Source organism: Spinacia oleracea, chromosome 2 (assembly GCF_020520425.1).
Source record: "Spinacia oleracea cultivar Varoflay chromosome 2, BTI_SOV_V1, whole genome shotgun sequence".
Classification (NCBI taxonomy): Eukaryota; Viridiplantae; Streptophyta; class Magnoliopsida; order Caryophyllales; family Amaranthaceae; genus Spinacia; species Spinacia oleracea.
The window spans coordinates 96,629,740-96,654,040 of NC_079488.1; the positions used below are offsets into that span (position 1 = coordinate 96,629,740).

General features: G+C 35.3%; 2 protein-coding genes and 1 pseudogene across 2 annotated transcripts; 1 reads left to right on the forward strand and 2 right to left on the reverse strand.

Moving 5' to 3' along the window:
• Positions 1-1,714: 1,714 nt before the first annotated feature.
• LOC110787581 (DEAD-box ATP-dependent RNA helicase 10) lies at positions 1,715-7,190 on the forward strand. Its single transcript, XM_056837402.1, has 11 exons — positions 1,715-1,870; positions 3,401-3,547; positions 3,684-3,819; positions 3,981-4,050; positions 4,347-4,409; positions 4,516-4,590; positions 4,697-4,823; positions 5,359-5,518; positions 5,608-5,746; positions 5,813-6,019; positions 6,825-7,190. Exons 2-7 carry the CDS (start codon positions 3,409-3,411, stop codon positions 4,784-4,786), a joined length of 573 nt encoding a protein of 190 aa, XP_056693380.1. The 5' UTR covers positions 1,715-1,870; positions 3,401-3,408; the 3' UTR covers positions 4,787-4,823; positions 5,359-5,518; positions 5,608-5,746; positions 5,813-6,019; positions 6,825-7,190.
• Positions 7,191-13,763: 6,573 nt separating this feature from the next.
• Positions 13,764-20,355, reverse strand: LOC110787599 (protein S-acyltransferase 11-like; annotated as a pseudogene).
• Positions 20,356-22,671: 2,316 nt separating this feature from the next.
• LOC110787042 (pre-mRNA-splicing factor SLU7-A-like) lies at positions 22,672-23,905 on the reverse strand. Its single transcript, XM_056836233.1, has 3 exons — positions 23,494-23,905; positions 22,970-23,133; positions 22,672-22,863 (listed from the first exon to the last, which is right to left on the reverse strand). Exons 1-3 carry the CDS (start codon positions 23,507-23,509, stop codon positions 22,672-22,674), a joined length of 372 nt encoding a protein of 123 aa, XP_056692211.1. The 5' UTR covers positions 23,510-23,905.
• Between the last annotated feature and the right edge of the window lie 396 nt (positions 23,906-24,301).

A 24,301-nucleotide genomic window follows, 5' to 3' on the forward strand; every position in this document is an offset into this window, starting at 1 on the left:
AATACAACCTTGAAATTATTTTAACATAAGTCGATATTCTTGTCTTGTTTCTTGACCAAATACGCAAGTTTATGCTTCAAGGTTTTCATGTGAAATGGCTTAAGCTATTGTAATTTGTTTACCGAGTATCTTTTGAAATATTGTTTTATTCAGTTTGTCTTTGAAATAAATAAATCACAATATCATGTTTTAAGCTACCAAAATGAGTTTCAGGTTGGACAGTGTATACTCAGTTTCCCTGACTTTGTTCTTTGAACCTGTCCCGGTGGGGGCATATTCATTTTCAGTGATTTTGCAGGTATTGGGAAAGGCTCAGATATAGATCAAGGATGTGAATGTGGAAGAAATTTGTTGGCTAGAATGTTGTGAGAAAGCCAGGGATTGTAATACTTTAAATTATCTTTGTTTTGTGAGTTATTTTAAAGTTAATTATGGGAATTAATTCAGGATTAGTCTAGCAATTTGCATCCTAAGTTTGATTAGTCAGTGATAAGTATGTCTAATTAGCAGCTCAAAAGAGTGGGCTGTTACAGCCTGGTTGCGCGAGGCTTGCGCGGAGAAAAAGGAGGTAGGGAGAGAGGGCGTGAGGGAGGAGGAGCACATCCAACAGCAAGCTGACCGCGCAATCGGCAACATCATCGGAAAAGGCGTCCCCGACATTAGCGACGACAATTCCTCGACGACGACATTTTGATAGATCGATGTGATCAACGTCGACTCCAAAATTGACAACACACTCCAAAGAGGGCAAGCAATCTAAGGTGTCATTTCTCAAGGGAGTGGGTCAGACGCATAGGAGAGCACGTGCGAAGCTTCTGTGTAGTCAGAGAAAGGTATGGGCTGTGGAGGGGTCGTCCCCGGCAGCGGTGATGGGGTCGAGGAGGGAGAAAATGGGGGTGAGGCAGTGGCGGAAGAAGGGAGAGGAAGCAGATATGCGTGGACGGCGGAGGAAAGATTAGGGGAGAAGGGAAAGAAAAAATACAAAACTTAACAGAAAAAAATGGGTTAATTAGGAAAAAAGGGTAAATAGGTGGGTTAATTAGATGTTAATTGAGTTAATTAGGGTTGATGACATCATAAAGTGATATTTGGATATTAAGTCATTTATGATGGGTATTTTATGTGTTTCTGAAACTTGATGAACGTTTGATAAATTATCCTAAAACTCTGGATATTTTATGAAAAGTCCGGTTTTTTTCACCAGTTAACTCTGAAACTCTAAATCCCATTTTGTTTAATTATGATTTATTTCGTTCAAAAGGTCTTGCGTGCACAAGGTGTACAATAAATTTATTGTACACCAAGATAATTTTAACCCATTTTTTTGTAACTTTAACCTAGTTTTGATTTTTATATTAGTAAAAAAAAGTTGATGGATAAACATTTTAAAGGATTAAATGATTAATTTTATACATTATTAGTGATTTTGAAGAAATAAGTTTTATTAAAATGAAAAAATTTATCACTAAAAAAAAGATAACTTTTACATGCGTAAGTATAACTTTTAAGCATTTTGAGTTAACTTTTACTCCAGTGTACAATAATTAGTGTACAACCTTTGTAAATAAGAATTTGTGTATTTCGTTTTATTAACTTTCTAATTGTATTAGGACAACTGGATAAGAATCACGATTGCACCAAATAAATACGGAGTAATTCATTAATTAATCTAAAAAAAGAAAACGAAAAAGAAAAAGAAAAAGACGGCAGCATGTAAAAGGATCGCCAGTTGTCCTATTTAAACACACTCCTCCAGTCCTCCTCCAGTCCTCCTCCTCCCTTCTACTCCCTGACACCCTGAAGAGAGAGAAATCCAGAAACAGAGCCACCATTCTTCTTAGGGTTTTCGCCGCTCCTTTCTCACCTCACTGTATATTTCTCTCTCATCTCTTCTCTGCGTTTTCCATATTTTCATTGTTGTTCTATCTTTGATTCTTGCTCTATTTACCCTCTTAAACATGTTTTTTTGGGTGGTGTTTGGAATTTCATGTTACATTGCTCTTTATACTTTAAAAATCTGTTTGATGATGTTGTTTGCCATTTTTTTAGTTCTTTCCCTATCTTAAATCTGTTTGATGATGTTGTGTGTGATTCGTCTGTGTCCTTCCCCTGTTTTCTTGATGGTTTTCCATGCTTTTATCGCCGTTCATTTTTTCGATAATTTAGTCCATCAGAGAAAGAGAGAACAGATTTGGGTGTTGAATGTCGACGTGCATTTCTGAGTTTTTCGGGGTTTGCCGCACTGATTGTCTACTTTGGGGGGTTGTTTTCAGAATTTTTGGTACGGTTTTTTATAAACTCAGTGTTCACCTGTAAAAAAAATGTGGGTAGGTTAAGGACATTATTTCACCTAATCTGCTGAGATTTACCTGAGTTTTCTGGGTTAAAATTGTTCTCTCTGTTTGTCAGATGTTGGTTCATTTTTTTTTCCCTTCTGTTTATCAGATGTCCTCTTCAGATGTTGGTTAGAATTGTTTTAAGATTTTTGTTTTTTTTTCTTTTGTTTTTCTGGTGTTTTCTGTTTGATGATGGTGGATGTGATTCTTTTGTGTCATTCCCCTGTTTTTTTTGGTGTTTTCCATGCTTTTTTCCTCGTTCATTTTTCGGTAATTTAGTTCACCAGAGAAAGAGAGAAAAGATTTGGGTGTTGATTTTCCACGTACATTTCTGAGTTTTTCGGGGTTTGCGGCACTGATTGTCTACTTTGGGTGTTGTTTTTAGGATTTTTGGTAAGATTTTTATAAACTCAGTGTTCACCTGTAAAAAAAAAAAATGTGGGTAGGTTAAGGACATTATTTCACCTAATCTGCTGAGATTTACCTGAATTTTCTGGGTTAAAATTGTTCTCTCGGTTTATCAGATGTTGGTTCATTTTTCTTTTATGTTTTTTTGTTTTTTTTATTCTTTTCTGTTTATCAGATGTTGGTTTATTTTTTCTTTTTCCTGTTTATCAGATGTCCTTTTTAGATGTTGGTTAGAATTTTTTTTTTGTATTTTTTTTTGTCTCTGGTGTTTTCTGTTTTTTTGGTGTTTAAAATCTCGGATTTTGGTAGGTTTTTTATGAAATTGTGGGTACTTTTTTAGTAAATTATTCGACTAATTTTGCTTACATTTCAATGAATGTTTGTTAAAAATCTCTATTTTTTCTGGGTTGAAATTGTTGGGTTTCCCCTTCTTTCCTGTTGAGTTCTGATTTTTGCTTGATGAAATCGCGGATAAACAGAGAAACTTGAGCGTTTGTTCATCTGGGTTTTTGCGATCTCATATTTTTGCTTGACTAGTATTTAGAAATGTGCTTTCTGGTGTTATCGACTTTCTTTGAGTTCTACCATTTGCTTCCCCTTTTCTGCGTCTCTGTGTTGGCAATAATAATAATTCATCGATTGTAATTTCTTCGAAGGATAAAAAATGGAAGAACAACACATAGAAGAGGTGAAATCATTCGAAGAGCTTAATCTATGCAAGCCCTTAATTGAAGCGTGTGTTGCATTAGGGTGGACTGCTCCTACTAAACTGCAAGCTGATTCCATTCCTCATGCTCTTGAAGGTATGCCTCTTCATGATTAATTGTTGTTAATTGACTATATTATCTTATCTGATTAATTGTTTGAATTGGGTGTTTGTTTTTGAATTTATGAGGTTAATTGTCCTTGTTTGATTTTCGAGTCAATTGATGAATACAGGAAAGGATATAGTTGTGATTACACAGGCTGGGTTCGGGTCTGGTACAACTGGGGCTTTTGCATTGCCCATAATTGAAGGTTTTTTGGGTGAAAAAGCACCTCAGCCTTACTTCTGTTGCGTGCTTTCGCCAACTACGTGAGTTTTTGTTGTGTTATTGGGCTTTTAATTGATATTATTGATCTACGAGGACCCTTTTATCAGGCCCTCATTGGTTTACAACGTAATGCACTTCCATTCCATTGGACTAACGTATGATGCTCTCTAATCATATCCTCTTTTTTTTTTGGTGCAATTAGGGAGCTTACAATCCAAATTGCTGAAACATTTAAAGCTCTAGGAGGTAGCTTTGGATTAAGAACTGCAGTGGTAAGCTTTTTAATAAGTTGATTACCTTTCATTTGTGCACTTTGACTTGAAATATTGCTCTACTTTGTGGACGTTTTTGTTTGGCCATTGCTCTATTGTTTATATCATAAATATTATTCGAGGTATTTATTTCCAGGTGTGGATATTATTTATAGAAAATTTCCCTTGGTCCCCTAATAATTGAATGAAAGTAATTGCCTTCTTTGTTGTGAGTCACATGGTTTTACTTGCGTTTGAAAGCAAGTTCGATGACTATATGATTTCACAAATGCTGACAGCATCGTATCTTTTTGTAGCTTGATTGTGGAGTGAACATGGCCTCTCTTGTGGACACTCTTGGAGGACCGCCTCACATCGTACTACGTGGCCGTTGACATGTGTTTATTTTTTACTAATGACCTATGTTGTAACTAGTACTCCGTAATTATCTGTCTTCTTTATCATTTCTTTTTCTTTTTTGTATAGGTGGGAACGCCTCAATGCCTTGAGAATCATTTGACTTATACCGAAGGTTTTTCACTTAGTGCCTTGAAATATCTGGTATGTTTCACGGGTAAAATAGGCCGTGCAAATAATTTTTTTCTTTGGAATGCATTCAGTATCGTATTCATATTAATATTTAATGATTGGTTCCTATAATTTGCAGGTGTTAAATAGATTGTGGAAGGGTGCATCTAATGCTTCTAAATATGCAAGTGCAATTCAAACCATTTTACATATTGCTCCAAAAAAATAAACAGACATTTCTGTTTAGTCATACTCTAACAACAAAGGTGAGCATCCTGTTTGGAAACTATTATTTTATTCCTAAACCCCTAAACCACAATTCCAAACACTTAAAGAAACAGGATTTTGATGTGCACGTTGTTGGATTTTATTGAGATAGATTAGGATTACAGTAGTAGTATCCTAATATGAGGCAGTATCCTAGTATGAGTAGTATTCTAGCCTAAGAGTAATTATGTTAAGTCTTAGTAATAGATTAGTAGAATAGGAGTAGGATACTTTGCATTTGTATATATATATGCCTGTCTATTATAATGAGAACATCAGATATTGCGCAATACTTGTCAGATTTTATAGAGTATTGAACACCTTCAATAATTTTTAAGGAACTCCGTGGAGTTTAAGGTTCAGGATGACACTTTGAAGCATGAATATTTTCGTGTTGGTACTAGTGAAAGTAAGGTAATTTCATGTAACATTCCATGAAAGTAGTGTTGTTATGTTAGAGTACTGGTGTATATGTTACTGGAGTTATTTTTTTTTATTATGTCTTACTCTTTGGCAAACATTCTTTTTTCTCAGGAATGCTATCTTGCATATTTGTTGCATCAGATGTCTGGTACGGCTAGCATTATGATTTTCACTGTTACAACTGATGCTGCATATCTATCTGTTAGCAACGATGGTGAATAACCTTGGTTTTGGTTTGAAGGCAATTCCAATCACTGGCAACACGCCTCAGGTTTTTTTTTTTTGTTTTTTTTTTTTTTTTTGCTTTTGGAATCTTATTTTATACGTCTTGATCCCGAAATAACCTTCCCTGTGTGGTAGGCACAGCGAACAGCGAACAGCGGCAGTAAATTTGTTCAAAAAGGGTGATTGCAATATTCTCATTTGCACTGATGTAAAAGGGCTTGATATTGCTGCAGTGGATATGGTGATAAATTATCATATTCCCTACAATTCTCAGGTCAGCTTAAATTGTCCCTGCAGATTAATGATTAATAAGTTACTCAAGTATGATATCTTTGTTCAGGTTTACTTGTCTCGGGTGCGGAGAGCAGCACGATGGTCAGGAGCTGTTATTTCATTGGTAGAAAAGGGTGAACATAACTATCGTGTGATGATTCAGGAATTTTTAGGCAAACGGATCAGGAAGCGTCCCGCCAAGAAGAATGATGTGATGTTCTATCTCCACACAGTTAATGAGGCAAACAAAGTACCTGTCAAAGTACCACAACAGGTACGTTTCAACAACCCTTAATATTCCCAATTTCATGATTATTTCTATCTTCTCCTTTCCCTCGAAACTTTAAATTTGGAAATTTAGAACTACAATTGTTTTTATTTTTTTGGGTTAGGACCAAAACGTGTGAATCCCATATCCAGTTGCTGATCTATTTGATCTTGTACCCTTGGTAATTTTTGTAATTTGTGCTTTAATTGAGAGAATGAAGATTGGATTAAAACTCCTAATTAAAAGCCTAATTAGTATTCATCCACGATTTTTACTGCTTCAGATGTTCAGCTAATTCTATCATGTATTCATATGAATGCCAACTTTTATTTGATAAAAGAAGTCAAACTTCGTGAAATGTAAACTAAAATGATCAACTTTATATTTTCTTTAATCAACAATTGCTGTTTAATGTCCCTGTTAAATAATTGTTGCAATTGTTGTCTTCTGATTTGCTTATAATATAGAATTTGAACAATTATGTAATCATTATATTACAGATTTTGAACAATAGCCTGTGCCTAAACTATGTTTTTTTTGGAGTTATCAAATGGACCCTAAAATGATGCAAGTCCCTGAAATCAACACTTAGAGATAAAGTTTTGAGAATTCGAGCCATATGGTGCCAATTTCCCTCAATTACATTGCATTTTTGGCTACTAAATTCACTGTAACCGATTGCTGTGCTTTACTGATAGTTTGTAATGATTATTTATTTGAATTTTAAGTTTCTGCAATTTTAAATTCTGCCTTTTGATACTGTATTGATCTGGCCGTAACTTGATGCTGTTGTCAAACATCCTTGATACAGGAGTAGATCGCCACACTCTAGCTGTCCTAATCGCACTAATGTGATCTTGGCTTAAACCCTGAAGCTCTTGCTGCTGTTGTCAAGGAACTTAGAACAGACCCCTCACTTCCTTCAACCATTCCACCTGATTCCTGAACCTTCACTTTCTTGTTTCTTTTTTGTATAAAAATTAATATTCTGGAAAATGCAGCGGACGTATAATTTTCAGGATAACACTGGTAGAATGATTTGCTTTCAGTCTACAGATTCAATAGTTTTCCAACTGTTAACTGGAGGGAAATATAGATAACTTGTGAAAACAACATGGATTCTGTTCTTGGAGTGGCATATATTGAACGATGCAGGGATCTGTTAATTTTTACTAAATACTGTCTAGTTTCTAAAATTTGCTTCTTAGCTCTTTATATATCGAAAATAACTTGAATTATGAATACTAAGTACAACATTATGGAGTGCTTCATTGAGTTAGAAACTGTACAACACAAGTAATCATTTTGCAATTTTGACATGAAATGAGACCTAGGGTTTGTTCTAATTACCTAGTTTCATTTACTTTTTCTCACTTTATTATCTTATTTAAACTTAATCGAAAAACTTATCAAAATTTAGTTATAAATTGTACTTGAATATCCATTGTTTTTGCTAAACTTATATGTACTAAATTTTTAACATAAGGTGCACAGAATTAGGACTTAGTGAAGGTCTTTTTAGCAAAAGAGAACACAACCCCAAATGAAATACAATTAACTCATAAAATTTTGTTACTCCCTCCGTCCCGATTTAATTGTTGCACTAAGATTTTCACGGAGGTTTTATGCTATAACTTGTTGTAGGCTCATTTATAATAATTTAGGCCCGGTTTAGTTACCTTATCCTCCTTATCTGATATGAACTTATTTTTTTATCTGATTTGATCTGGTTTTCGTAATTAAGATTTAAATAATAAAACTACATTATTAATATTAAATGATTTACATGTAAAAGAATTTTTATTCAAATTTATAATGTTATAATTACAAATTATTTATTTAACTTTAGTCATTATTTAACTATTATATATATTAGATAGACTTGGACATGGTCTGGATATATCGGTTCTAATTTGGAAACGATCTGGACAAAATCGGTTATGAGTTGCACATGATCTGGACATACCGGTTCCGATATGGACATAATGATTTTGAGTTGGACATTATTTGGAAACACCGGTTCTGATTTGAACGTATGATCTGTAAATTTCAGTTCTGATATGGGTATGATTTGTACATATCGGTTCTGATATGGACATGATATATACAGATCGGTTCTAATCTGGATAGAAGTTGTATAGATTGGTTTTGATCTAGACATGATATACACATACCAGTTTTGATCTGAACATGATGGTTCTGATCTGAATATGATCTGCACATATCGATCATACCGGTTCTGGTCTAGACATATCAGTTTAGGTTACATGATTTGTCAAATCGGTTTTGATCTGGACATGATCTGCACATATCGATTTTGGTCTGGACATACCGAATCTGATATGGACATGATCTACACATGATCTGATCATACTTGATCTGGGCATATCGATTCTCTGCCATGATCTATATAGATCCATTCTGATCTGGACATTATCTGTACTGATTAGTTTTGATCTAGCATTATCGGTTCTAATATGTACATGATTTGTACAGGTCGGTTCTCATTTGTACATGGTACATTCAAATCTTTTATGATTTGAAGATGATCTGAACATACCGATTCTAAACTGGACATATCGGTTCAGATCTAGACAATAACATTTTTTATTATTAAGATACTAACAAAATAATAGTAATATTTAGTAATAATGATATATATATAGGACCAGGTTCTGGTGAGAACCTCTCTTAAGATGAGAATCTCTCTATAATGAGAAACTTTGTGAACCGTTAGATTTAACGAAAATTGACGGATGAGATTAAAATCTCAAAACAATCCAACCCGCTCCCTTTTTTTGAAAAAAAACAAATGTTTCTCTCTCCTCAATCCTCATACCGTATCCAACTTTCTCTTTCCACAAAATTGCATTCTCTCGCAACTTTCTACCCAATTTTCTTCACATTTTAGAAAATCTGTCATAAAAATAGGTAGAATTTGTCAATTTTATGCTGCAATTATACACGAATTATTCGTAAAATCGAATTATACTCGAAATATTCATAAAATTTTAGAGTTCGTGGAAGCAAATTCGAAGTATGATGTGCAACGTTCAAATATCCTCATCTGCAAATTCGATGTCTAAATCAGGTACTACTCACAATTTCTTACTTCAATTCCTCCGTCTTTTAATACTCGCAACGTTTGTTAATTTCACGCATGCCGATGCACAACTTTGATCATCTATATCTTAAATTCTCTTTATGCAAAAATTATAAAAAGTTGATATTTTGAAAATACACATTGAGACGAATCTATAACAAGATCCCACATGACTATGTTTTATCTTATATAAAAAACACTACGAATAGTCAAAGTAGATTATATGAATAGTGGCAAAAGTCCAAATGTGCGAGTATGTTTTAGCTAAAATTAGGCCAGAAAATTTTTACCTGAGTTTCTAGGTCTGATTGTATTAGAAATTTTGGAGCTCGAATTTGCGGAATTTTAGAGATGGTGTGAACGAACTTTGGATTGAATTCATGAGAAATTTGTGTGGACGGATTTTTTGTGCGGATTTGGAAACTTCGCGAACTGATTTTGAGATTAAAGCCTAGAATACTACTTAAATTCGTTGATTTAATTTTCTATCATGCTTAGATTAGGTTTTGGATTGGATCCGCTGATTTGTTCTACAAAGTAAACAAAATATCTATGAAAGTAAACAACATATCTAGGAAAGTTCAATTAGATTTCTATGTTTTAAATTTCTGTAATATGTTTCACAAACATTGATCTGATTGAATTTCTGATCGATTTAAGCTTGATAGAAGTGAATCAATTTAGCTAGATTAAAATGTGTTGAAGTAAGCGAAAATTGGGTAGAAGTAAACTCATTAGCGCTAAAAGTAAACTGAAGTGAACAAATTGTTTGAATTTTTGTGGGTGAATCAGGTTAATGTGTAGCCTATTTCTGAATGAATTGGTTTTAGTCAATTTTGTGGAGGTTTTTTTTTTGTGCTTTTTTTTTTTAATATTGGTGACTCTGTGAATGAATTAAGTGAATATGAGTGAACGTTGTGAATTTATTTCAGTTACATTTTATGTTTATAATTTAGTTACTCAATGTTGTGATTTTAATTTGAGCTTCAAGCCTAACAAGTTGTTGGAATTCAGTAATTTAAAAGAGTAAATAGAAATGATCCAAAAGTAGATAAAATATAATCAGGTTCTGGTGGTGGGTATTTGTAGGTTAGGTGAAGCAAGTTGACCAGGGTTGACTTTGTGCTATTGGTTTCAATTTCAGTCATGCTGCTTGCTAGTTGTTGACCTTAGTTGACTAGGGGATGGTGCACAGTTTGCTATTGGTCAACAATGGTTGCAGAGCTATTGTAGCTTGCTATTTTGTTTTGTAGCGGTCTGCGTCATGTTTGGATAGTAGTTTGTTGTTGGTATGGGTGGTATGCTTCTAGTGTTTAGTTGTGATTCCTGCTGGGCAGCTGATTTATTCTAGATGATTCCTTTTGTTAGTGCTTGCTACAAATTGTTTGTACTATGCATTTTTATGGCTGACTAATAAAGTCAACTAAATCTCTATCAATGTAAATAAAACCTGTCTAAAAGTTGATAAGTGGAAGGAGGCTGATGTAATATGGTTTTTGGGTCTAAAAAGCAATGTGTAATGTCAGTAGGCTAGGAGTTGTGGTTTTTCTTTTTCTGGTTTGAGTTTGCAGTGCAGATTTTGTGAGCGGGTATGTTCCTACTTATCAGCAGGCCAACAATAGATGTGGCTGCAATTTGTTAAGTGTAGGTGGCTTGGCAAAATTATAGGACTGGTTCAGAGTTGTTGGCAACGTCTAGTTCATGCAGCCATGGTGGTGTCAAGCCTCATCATGTTGGCAACAACGAAAGACGCAGGAGATATATAACATATCTTAATGTCATTTGTATTATATAAATGAGCCAATAGCAGCTGCAGTAGCTACGCTGTAGAAATCTTAGGGCACTCTTGCGAGGTTGAGAAGCTTGTGAGAGAGCAAAGAAACACTTGCGAGGTTGGGAACTGCTTGTGAGATAGCAAAGAGAAATCAAATAACACTATATTGAAGTGTTGAATGCTCTCCGCATGCTTTGTGTTGAGTCAATCAAAATGAATCAGGGACGAGACTTTGTGTTGGAGTTTAGGTGCGTTTAATTAGATTTACTAAGTGTTTCTTAAACCTATTAGCTCAAATGGTAGAGCACTATGCACATGTGAAGAGTCATATTTGTATAGGGTATTTTCGGCGCATTTAGGTTTCATTATTAGGCATTTATATCATTTTAGTTGCATTTAGGATCACTTTTTCATAAGTTATCGTTGTCGTACTCTATTACGCCCCGTTTGTGTTTTCTTAATGTTTCAGGTGATTCTACGGTCATTTGGATGCTTTCGGAGTGTTATGAGTTGATTTGGATGATGAACGGATGGGATGTTGACTCGAGAATCATTACATGTCTCTAGGGATAATTTTGAGTCAACAACGAAGCTAAACGCTATTTTTCTAAGCATCAAAACGGACAAGCGTTCACTCTTTTGATGATATCTCAAGTTCTACATGTCGGAATGAGACGATTTTTATTGGCCTAGAAAGTAGGCTTCAAGAGCTTTCCAACGACAGGTAACACATCCCGATAGGCATTGTAGATCAAGAGTTATGACGTAAACAAGGTGACTCGACTATCCGATTCTCCCGAAGCCTAAAATGATGGCCCAAATCTTCCCATTGGGCGCGAAAACCAGCGACCCACCAGCGGGCCCGCTGGTTTCTCCGCCCAACTACTTCCGCGCGGGTTCGTTGCGTTGATTTTCGTGATCGTTCAATTAAATGATAACTTATGTAATTATTATTTTTTCCTATTTTGTTTAGAATTTAGGAAGCATATAAATACTTCAAGGGAATGATTATTATCCCGAATGCTTTATTTTTCCTTTAGGTTTTTAATTCCCTTAGAATTCTATTTTTCACATTCCTTTTCTCTCTTTTCTTTTTCATGAACCCTAGATTTTCTTCAAACTCCATTAATGTAATTCTTTGAGGTATTATCGATTTCTCTCTTTATTTTACTTATCGCTTTTGATTATGTTTTCATTCCTAGACTTAAGTTTCATAATTTATTTCATGATTGAGTAGTTTGCTTTCTAGGGTTTGGGAATCCATGTTTATGCTATGAATCTATATTATTATTGTTGATGGTTTGATTATTCATTGATATTTCTAGTTGATTACGTTTATATTGTTAATCTTTGCAATCTGATCAATTGTTTGATTAAATCATGCTAATAGGATTTAGAATCGAAAGATCGAATTTTAGAGGCTTACCTACAACTAGCAATTCTGATTATGTTAGCGATCGTACTGCATATGTTGAATTGAGAGTGTTAAGACCCGACCGTAGGATTAACTTGTGCTCTAGATAATTTGAATATTTGAATTGTTGATGATGTTTTGATTGATTCTGAACTATGAACATGGTGAACCGTTGCCCTAGATCTTTTAGTTTATTTTTCTATTTATTTTAGTTTAAACATTCAATCCTAAATTTCGTGACATTGTTAGTTTCGCCATACCTTGAAAGCTAGATTTAAATAGTCATCTCTCTGTGGATTCTACCCTGCTTACCCTACTGCATTGTTAGGAGGTTTCGCTAGGATTTTATTTTTGACGGGTGTACGACAACCTATCAACATGCATATATAGGGGATGTAGGTTCGATTCCTACATAGGTTGTCTATGAAAGTATATTAAAAAGAAAAAGTAAATTACAAAAACTCAAAAGTAAATTAAAAAAGCTTAAAAGTAAATTAAAAAACTCATAAACAATTTGACTGACTCGAACTCGAAAGTGACTGACTTGAACCCAACCCGACCCGTTTGACAGGTCTAGTTCCGAACATTGTAATGTACTTATGTTAGTTACTCTTTCTGTTTCTTATGACTCGCGTATAAGGCTTTGAAATTGAAACCGTTTTGAGATCCGAGTCTGGGTACAACACACTTATTTTGGATTAACTAAGGTATGCATAAATCCAATACAAGAATTTCGTGCAATCATCCTAGCATGAGTTTAATTAGGAGGGTGAGCAGGTTTTGTAATTAGAAAATTGTATCTAGAAATGGTGATCACTTGAATTATTCCAAATTAATGAGAACCTAGTCCGGTTGTTTAAAAATTAATTATCTTAAGAGTCATGATTGAATTTCCAAGGTCTTGTATTAGCATGTAAATGGTGATGAAAGTAAGCATAAACAAACATCACAATTCACAATAAGAGAACAAAACATATAAATTGGTTGTACAACCCCTAGAAGGACTAGGTGTAATCGAGTGAATTATAAGTGCAAAAATAGCATTAAAGCAACTAAATAAGCATAAGACATAAATACTTGAAATTGGAAAGTTTGAACAAAGTCTTATCTTGGAAGACTTGAAACTCAAAGAAAAGAATGGTCAAGTACAACATCTTAGAACATGAACTTGAATTTAGGACTTCTAATGCACAACAACACTAACCAGCAACATTACCACAACGGTTTAACTACATTATTAACAATATTACCCCAATGCCTTTAAAGAAGCTCCCACCTGAGCGAGGTAAGGAGAGATCATATGAACAATGCCTTACCCCTGCAATAACACAAATATTGGTTTTTCTCTTGCCTTTGCATGGGTTGTCGGATTATCCGCACCAGTTTGATCTAAGTTGGTTCAAATTCAAAAAGTGAGCGTTTTCTCGGGATTTTTGCTTGTTTTGGTAAGGAGAGATCATATGAACAATGCCTTACCCCTGCAATAACACAAAAATTGTTTCCTACGAAGTATCTAACAAGCAAAAATCATACATGGCGAATACAGCCAAACCCTTCAGTGAGGTAAAATTACAATTTTCTGTGAATTTTCTTAGAATTACAACCACCACACAAATATAGGGAAAAGGAATACGGGAACCCAAAAAAATGGTACAGGTTTCTGCAGTCCCGTTCTGCTTCAGCCTGTGAACTTAAGCTAGTTAGATATGTTGTTCCTTGGTAGATAAAATAAAGTTGTTGCCACAAAAGCACAGTTAAGCCTATCCCCACTGATATACTAGCTACAAATAGATACAGAAGAACCATCCCTCTTGACGAAAAGAACACAGCAGAAGTCACGAATGCCATAAATATGTCCTTCAGTATGCCCATGAATGCAATGTTATTGTCGATTCCATGCATCTTCTGAAATCTTCTGAAAAGATCCCTCGCCCAAAGATGGTAATATATGAAGGACTGCATATGCAGACATGATAGCAGCATATGTTACACTAATAACAGCTACAATTAGGAAGCCGACGAAATGACGATGGTTTCCTGCACCAACAAAGTTTCCAATCTGCAAAAAAAAAGTAATCATACTCACTTAAATCAGCACCAACATTGTTTCCAATCTGCATACTCACTTAAATCATTCAATAATAGAAAATGTGTGATGAAAATAGATTTTATTCATTCAAAAACATGGAAATTAAGAAGCTAACAGTTCAGTCTAACACACATCATTTTTTGGGTAGATGGCATATGTATTGTTGTTATCCTAGACAAAAGGCATCAGCAACCTACTTTTGTATTGATCCTTGTCAAACAAGGTAACCATATCACCATTTGCAAAGCCCTTCAGGAGATGATATGCCATGCAATTCCATCTTCCGGACTTCCAATAATTAACCCCCTCACAGCCCCGCCCACCCCAAGCCCGACAAAACAAAAACATAAACAAAAAGAGCAGAGGTCGTTAAATTCAGAGGTGGCAGCCTACATAATAGATGCATATAACAAGAGGGCTTGCTCATCACACATGATATATTTGTATGCATGAGTGCAAGAACATGTACGAAACTCATAATTAACTTGTGGCTTGGCATAATAAAATGGCTTACACTCTAGCCTGATGTCCTTAAGAGGTACAACAGACAATGTCAAGGAAATTTACTGTAACATCTATGACTTACTAACTAGCAAATTACAGAACTGCAATCCAAAGGCACCAACAGCACAGAAACACCTAGGACCATAAGAGCGTTTCAGTAATGAAATGAAGCAAGATACTTCCAATCAGACAACCAAACCTTCTCTATAAGCCAGTCAACTAGTGTACGTAGACATGATAATAATCTTCAAACAAAACAAGAATATGAACCAACTTCCTAATGCAATACAAGTCCTTGACAACTTACAAATGGGCAGTGATGATCCATATCCAACACACACGATCCACATGAACTGCAATGGTGAGCTCTAGGTGATTTTGGCTTGGAGCAGTACTGGCAAAAAGTATAGTCCCGTAATTCATCTTTCCTCACAGCTGGATAACTACCCCACACAACTGGCAGTGGTGTACCCGCATCAGTAAAGGCTGCCAGGCTGAACATAGAAACAGTACTCACAGACAATATGAAAGTAATTATACAGTGAGTCACACCGCAAAGATAGCCCACTGAAAACACAACTGGTATATTGCCCACAAACCACCACCTGCATATTCATAGAAGACAATGAAACAGAGTCATCAGTGACTTAAGCATAAATTACAGAGCATAAAATGCATTAGGTGGTCTGTTGGTCACATTTCAATAAAACCCATAAGAGTCATTTGAAAGGAAGAAAACCAAAAGGTAAAAACAATAAGGAAACTGATCACATTTTAGGTAAAATTGAAGAAAATAAAACCATGGAAATTGCCGATAAGTGAACATCTTGATAATTAGTGGAAAAAGAAACTAAAGTACAAGTTAAATTCAAATCTCGTAGCTACTATCGCAATGAGATAGTTACTCTAAAGAAGATAGCGAACATGTCATATGCATTAACAGCTCAGCAGATATTTTAGCAGGAAGATAAATGACTAAAGAAAAGGGTGACTAAATGTGGAATACTGCTCTTTGGTAAACGATAAGGTTCTGGCGCCATTCTTAGCACCTAATATGTAGTTTATGCATGTCACACAATGCACCAAAGGTTGTAGTTTGTGGTGCGGAGCGCACCCGGTTAAGGGCTTTTTGTTCTCTGCACCCAAGCTATAGTTGGTTCATTCAGGCAAATTTTCCTATTTTTAAAGAAAAAACGTGTCTTCATAAAATTCAACCCCATCTTGCTGTCTAAATTGCCAGTTTGAAGATGGATTAATAGCATAGGACATAATACATGCAACCCAATCCTCACAAAGAAGCAAAGCCTGCACTACTGGAAACAATTTTAAGCAGTGAACTATCCTTCTTGTTCTGCGAAATATACTTATACCGTTATATAGGCTAGACCGTTAGATTGAAACAGTACAAAGGTCAGGAGTGATCCTACTGACATGTAACCAGGAAAATATATTTAAAATAGGGGTATGAGGCGTACATATAACAAATACCACAAATACAAGGAGGACAGAAACAAAGCAACGGTCACGTAAGCGTCTCCACCAAAAAAAATTGCGTTCACCTCTGCTTTCATTTTGCTTGGTTACCGCCCCACACCAACCACACTTTAAAACCGGTGCCTGTAATGGAAGAATAAGTCGCAATCCACAACCCCAACAAATCGATTCATAATCTTGTTCCATGAAAGATGGGTAATGTCCCTGAAAAATTAAGCCAATACAAGATATGACGAAGTACCTCAATTCAAATTATGATTTATGATATTGAACAACAGAACACATGGATAAGACACAGATAAGACACATTCAATAAGGAACTTCAGTTAAGCATGTTATGTTCTATCAGGCATAGGAATGCTACATGGATCTGCAGCAAGTAGCATTCTTATGCCTGATACTCCTATTCTTAGAGATGGGCCCAAGCTATCTATTGAAGCTAATTACGCATATGCGCACCACTGGTAAACAGTGAGGTTGATGGTGCTTTGAATGCCATTGATGACAAAAGAGCTCCTGGTTTGGATGGATACAATGTTTATTCTTCAGAACAATCATGGCATATAATCAAGGATGATATCTATGATGTTGATAGAGACTTCTTTGTGAATAGAAGGATGAGCGAACCATTTAATGCACGTTAATTGCCTTGGTGACTAAGGTTATAACGACGGACCCAGTTTTGTATTTCTTTTCTGATGAGGTTTTACAATTTTAATCTTGTCAAAAAAAAAAAAAAAGGTTATAAACGCTTCAGTGACGCTTTCAGACCAATTGCTTGTTGCTCCATAGTTTACAAGCTCATTTCAAAGATTCTTACAGCAAGATTGCAGAAAGTGGTTGCGTTAAGAACAGCCAATCCGTAGTAGACTAGTAGAAGTTGCTCTTCTCCAAAAATCCCCCGTTCCGCTATACAACGGTCGTTCTGTAACGGGTTTAGGATTTTCCGTTCTGCAAAACACCATTACATAACGGTTAGATAAAGGACACACCCTTCTCCCCGCATCATCAGTTACGGTGACTCGCCGCGTTAGACCTTTTTTACCCGTTCCATCCATTCCATTTTCAAGGTGGGACGAAAATAATTTATAATTTATGAACTGTTTATAAGTTAATGAAACATGTTTTTTCAAGGGTGGTCCAAGTGTCCAATCAGTTGCTAAAGTTATTCTTTGTGGTATTTAAACATTCTGGAACCAGATTTTCATAACGCCAAAATGAATTGTAAAGAGGTTCAATCTTATGGTAGGCTGTTTTTAAGGAAGGACCGGAAGTACAAAATCTTCAAAAGAAGCTTTAGTAGCTTGGGAAAAACTTTACTTGCCCAAATCTGTTGGAGGCTTAAACATCAAAAACATCGACATAAGGAACAAGTCTGCTATAACAAAATTGTTATGGGCAAGCAACATAAAAAAGATAAGTTATGGGTGGATGGATGGATAGCTTATATGAAAAAGGTAGGGACTTTAAGAGCTATGTTATTCCTTTAACATGTTCATGGGCTTGAGAATATGTTTCTTAAGTCGGTTGGGCTGGTGTTCAGAAAGGGGATAAATTCTCTATTGGCAAGAGCCGCAAGATGTACAAAAGAATGCTAAGGGATTTTGAGAAGTTTCATGGAAAAGGGTGGTCTGTAACAACAATGCTAGCCCTAAAGTGTGTTTATTGTGTGGTTGGCTTCTAAGAACAGGTTAAATACAACACATAGGCTACATAAGTGGGGCATTCAGTGTGCAACTAGTTACATTATTTGCACTAGGCAACCTGAAACAGTGCAATATTTGTTTTTTGAGTGTGCAACTTCTGGTGAGGTTTGGGGTTGTAATACGAGTTTGCTGCTTATTAGCAGACCAGTTGACACTGAACTTAAGTTAGCAAGTAAAGTCAGCAAGAAATCCCTAAAGAGATATAAGGTGTATGTGACTCAGTGACTGAAGCAATTTGCCAGATTTGGCTGCATAGAAACAATTGCTGTCTTAAGAAAGCAAACTGTGTCAGTTGCTCATATTGTTAAAGAAACTTAGAGAGGTGTTCAAAGAGTCAAAGAGTTATTTTGTTGATGTAATTTGGACTAGGGTTGCTGTTTCTAGCTCCTGTTTTGTTTTGGAGGTTTGAGTTGTAATGTTCTGTTGTATTCTCTTTTTACAAGGACTTGGTTACTAATAAAATTCCGGAGTAATATTAATTGCCAAAAAACAATTTCAGACAGAAATCCATGTAGCCATGCCGTGTTTCCCAAGTGAGAAAAGGGATCAGTATGGACTATGGAGTCAGGAGGAAGATTTTATTAAGTAAGAAATGGTGTCTTGCCACAAGCAAAAAATTACTTTCCGTTCTGCATATAAAGTAACCTTCCAGATATGTATTCTGGCCGTAAAGGGTGCTAACCACGACACCGATTGTCAGTATTCTAATTAAGACAGAACCTAGACACCTAGTACTCAACTACTCACCAAGTTCTAACTCCTATACATATAAATCAATTCAACCCCAATCTTAACAGTCAAGGTCAACCATGGAAACCATTCATAAAGAATTCCAGGAACAAAGAAGTAGAATATTCAAGTACGGAGTGCATTGACTTTGGGTATTCTGAGAGGATTCTCAAACATGTTCTACAAAAGATACTTTCAGAACTGGGAGCTAATTGCAGACGGCTTAGCAAGGTTCCAACTACGTCTAGCAAATGAAGCACTAATATCAAGAATAATACTGTTTCAATGGAACAAATGAATCCAAAGAGATTGAGCTGGCACCATGAAAAAAAACTAGGAGCAAATGGATTTTGGGCCACTTACATCGCAGAACGGACCACTGAGTGCTGATTAAGAAGCAACTCTGAAAGAGTTTCAGAGTTGCAGGTGTTGCCAAGTTGAAAAATCAAGTAAAAACCAAATCTGGACTCCAATAGCTTTTTATGTAACTTGATCTCTTCATTCTGACACAAATAGAATGTTTTGTAAAGCCCACAAGGGCCATAACCATGAATCAAAAAGATGGATGAAGTACAGGTGTGACCGGATACTTTTTCTTTCCAAAAATTCCTATAATGTGAAACTATAGAGGAAATCATAACCATTACTTTTACGGATTGTTTGGTATTACAATGGTATTGAATAGAATCAAATGAGAGAGGGAGAAGGTAGATAGGGGAGGGTACTATGATGTGTTACCATAGGGTTTAGGAGGGAAACTAGTACCATATTCCTTCATACCAAACAATCTATAACGGAACTACTTTAGTTATTCTGTTACCAGCTCATAAACTTTCCATGAACAAAATGCTATCTTTGACATCAAATGACTCCGGGTCCGGAGGAGCAATCTTCTGATGGACCGCTATAGGGTATGTTACACATTCCTTGATGCAGAACTTCTGAATTACAGTAAGACAGAAATTCTGAGTCTTTCTTTTCAACATCAATTATCATTAACAGGGCAAAGTCCTCTCAACCAATTTCAACATTGTGAAATCAAACAGAAATCAACTCTACTTATACTCAGTCAATCAATTCTGGATAAAATCAGACATCTTAGTAAATCCATCATCTACTTATACGGTTATACTTGATCAATCAGTTATAAATAGAAGCAACTTCAATGCAAATTGATTGATTTGATTTCATATAAAGATTAACATCATTCATTCAAAAAAAAAAAAATCAATTCCAACTACAATTAGGTCAACTATGCAAAAACCAAGCGGACAATTATCTAAAACTACCTCAAAATAGCATGAACTAAAAGTCAAATACTCGATTTTTTTCCTGAAAAATTCAACCCAGAAGAAAAGTTTACCGGATTTGAGAGGAGGTAGGAGCTGTAGTTGCGACCGATTCGGAGAGCTGCATTTGCCAATGAGAATGTGAGGACTGTGAGAAGCCATTGGTGGATTGATTTCGTCCTTGTTCGTTAGTCTCCGAGTTAGTTTTAGTTCGTTTGTTTTGTCATTCACTGCTAGTGAATTTATGTAGAATTGATATGTTACTAAAGTTTTATGGGAAATCGAAACAAATACTCCCTCCGTTCCTAAATAGGTGTTCAGTTTCCATTTATGACGTTCCCTTTTATGTGTCCATTTTTCGTTTTTGGACATACACCTTTCCCACTTTTCTATACACTTTTCCTGTTATGAAATATTGGGTGGATGCCCATTATACCCCTAGTATATATTTCCGAAATATTCTAGATCTTAGGGTTTATTGTTCCCCAAGCGAACCCTATTCTATTATATGTATATATACCTCATTGTTCATGGAATAAGATACACAGTTGTTCTCTCCTAATTTCTCCTCTTTCATCTCTTTATTCACAACACGTTATCAGCACCAAACCCTAGCCGACTGAGAAGATAAGAAACAAAGGAAACTCTAATCGACGGATTGAATAGAAAAGCTAACCGATTGAAAAGCAAGAAAATTATCAACACCAATGTAAGTTTACTTTAATTGCTTTAATTTATGTAACTTTTAATTTTTGGCAAATTACGTATGTGATTATATATATCATTTCCCCTTTTCATTCTAGAGTTCCCCGAAACTGTTCTATACTGATTCTGCACCATGAATTCCTTCACGCCATGATTACCTTCTCCTGTCAACAATTCTTATTTGATGATAACATTAATTATCTATCTTGATGTAGTGGAGTTATGATTAGTTGCCGGTTATTATTATTGCTAAAATTTATTGGATTTTGCTATTTCAATAATGATATGCACTGCTATTGTGTGAATATGTGTGTACGTCTATGGTGTATTGTAGATCTGTTTTATGGCATAATATACGAACATATAATGATATATCCCAGATCTGTTTAATGGCATCGTACACGAACATACCATCGTATTTCTATTTTGTATAGAACCACATCATAGTTTATTTTGCATATTTTCTAACTGATATGTTTACAATAATATTATCATAATTTCGTTTTCTTTATGGGTCTAATATATGCATACTGCCGCTTAATGATGTATATTTGTAAAAGTACGAAGATTAATTAATTACTATGGATTATTTCATATGAAGTGGGACTAGATCAATCAAAGTAGTATACATAGAATGTTAGGCGCATTAATTATATTTAATGCTAGTATTCCCCAATGTTTTAACGTCTTGATCAATTACTTGAAATAAGCGCAAAATCATTAAATGTGTTATGATTTTGATATCACCAATAGCAATGTACATTAGTTTTATGGATATGTTTATTATCTAAGCCCTAATTTATAATATTTCTTGTATAGTGGATTATGTCGAATCTTATAAAACTTGAATTTGCGGCCCTTGAATAACTGGAAAGAACTATTTGTCTTGGATGTGTCGAAATTCACCTAGATACAAAGGAACTTGGTGATACAATTAAAGAAGGGATAAAGCATCAAGCCAAAACAAGAAAAAAAAAAAAAAAAAAAAAAAAAGCTATGATATTTCTTCGTTATCACCTCCATTAGGGTCTTAACGTATGACCAGCAAAAAAAAAACGGATTTTTCATGAAATACCCCTCAATTTTCACGAAATTCACCAAATGCCCATCGACTTTCAGAAATTCACCAAATGCCCCTCACCTTTAACATAATACCCAAACTACCCTTACTAATGACGCGCCGTTAGTCCTCCGTTAGCCTACTTTCTAATTCACCAAATGCCCCTATGTTGTAAATTATTTCACCAAATACCTCTAAATTAAAACATAAATCACCAAATGCCCAAATCTAAAATTTACCTTTTTAAAGCCCAACGGATAGTTTTTGGAATTGAAAAATAGCCGTTGCTTATTGTTTTAGTATAAATAACCATGTTCTTAGTGCTTGTTGTTGTTACCAAATTGTTTTGTTGTAGTTTCATCACAAAGTACCAAACAAAAAATTTGCTATACTGAATTCCGAAACATTTTGACCGTTGCTAATTTGAAATAAGATTTATTTGCGTTAGCGCGAAACCTTGAGCCCTTATTCTTCCTATATACCCTTGAAACATTATTGTGTAAAGGTCTTACAATCTCTTTATTAGAAGGCGGAATTCTTTGGGTGTTCCGCCATTTCAGTCGCATATTATAGTCCTACTATTTCATTGTTATCTCTGTCATTTAACTGATTACTTTAAGTTTTATGGCCAACCGAACAAGAGTAGTATTGGTAAGGTCATTATGCCTTAAATTCATACTCACTTAATATGTTATAACCAGGGTTTTAAATACTCGATTAGGCTAACTTTCTTCAATCAAGTGGTGTAATCAACAAAATTACAAAAGTTGTTTTGTCAATAATCACTGCTTTTAGGAGGGATTGAAAGACACATAGAGCACCACCGGTCTATTTTCTTTCCACCAATAAAAGACACTTAGAACTCGGTTGTGCATAGTTTGGAACATCAATCTCTTTGATGCCTGAAAACCTTTTTCACCTCTGTTATACCACGATTTGGTGTAATTCGGATCCGATTTCCACTTCCTTTGATGCTTCAAACTCTGAAGATCCACCAAAAATTTGGATGGTCAGTTCTTAATGTTCTATCAACACCACCAAAATCAAAGAACATAAAGAAACTTGATTATAAAAGTATCGGAAACTCACCGGCTTATTCGAATTGAGATACCAAGGAGCAGAAGACATATACTGCGGAATGTGAGGATTAATCTCTTTTCCATCTTCATCAACCTCAGCTGGCGCAAGCCCAGCTTTACGAGCTTCCTCTAATTCAAACTGCTTCCTATGGTCTTCCCTAGACTTAAACGCCACTGCAAATTTCTCCATAATCAATTTAGAAACATCTCCAATAGCGCAATAATCGTTCAGTGTTTCGAAAACCTCTAATTACACGAACAATTCATATACAGCTCCAGTTTAACAAGATATTTTTTTACCGGCGAAACAAAAAATCAAATTTCGAGTAAAATTAACAAGATATCTAAACTCAACAATCATGAATTAGGGATTACACGCAATTGAATATACGAAAAATTCAAATTAAATCAAGAAATTCATCCCATTTACACGAACAATTCGAATTAAATCAAGCAATTCATCCAATCAAATCTAAAAGCTATATACCAAAACCCTAAAAAGTGTCGAATTGCAAATTCCAGTTGAAATCATACCTGATGCAATCGCCATTATTGATTAATAGTTTAAGCTTTCGATTGGTGATTGGAGGACAAAGAAAGAGAGGGCGGTGAGGGTGGCGGAGGCCCTTCTACTCCCCCCTTCTTCTTCTCAACCGGATCTTTCTCGGCGCAGCGGCCTTCTTCTCCTCCACGGGCTTCTTAATTTTGTTTAGATTCTAGAAGATTGGAGGTTTCATTAATTCTGCAGGAGAGAGAAAGTTAGTGAATGTGAAGGTCGGAAAATGCGGTGGAAGACGCTCGTCAACTTGGCAATCCCAAGCTGCATTTCAGTTTGCCTGGAATGGTGGTGGTATGAAATCATGATTTTATTATGTGGGTTGTTGACAAACCCTCAAGCTACAGTTGCATCAATGGTGCCATTGTTGCTGATGAGAGAGAAAGTGAGAGAGTTTTGGGAGGAGTTTGTTCTGTTAAAAGTAGAAGAAAGACTTGGAATAAGGGTAAAACAGTAAAGTTATGTTAACGGAGACTTAACGTCCGTTAAGTGTAAGGGTAGTTTGGGAGTTATGTTAAAGGTGGAGGGCATTTGGTGAATTTCTGAAAGTCAAGGGGCATTTGGTGAATTTCGTGAAAATTGAGGGGTATTTCATGAAAAATCCGAAAAAAAAACTATATATTACCTAAAACTCGTTATGATTAGTTACATTTGAGATTACAAGACTTTAAGTCTGTAACTGAATATAACTCAGCTATATTCAGAATTACTTCACATTTGAGAAAATCATTGATGCAAAAGTGATGGAGAAAACATATTCTACATTTTCACTCAAATAATGTTGTC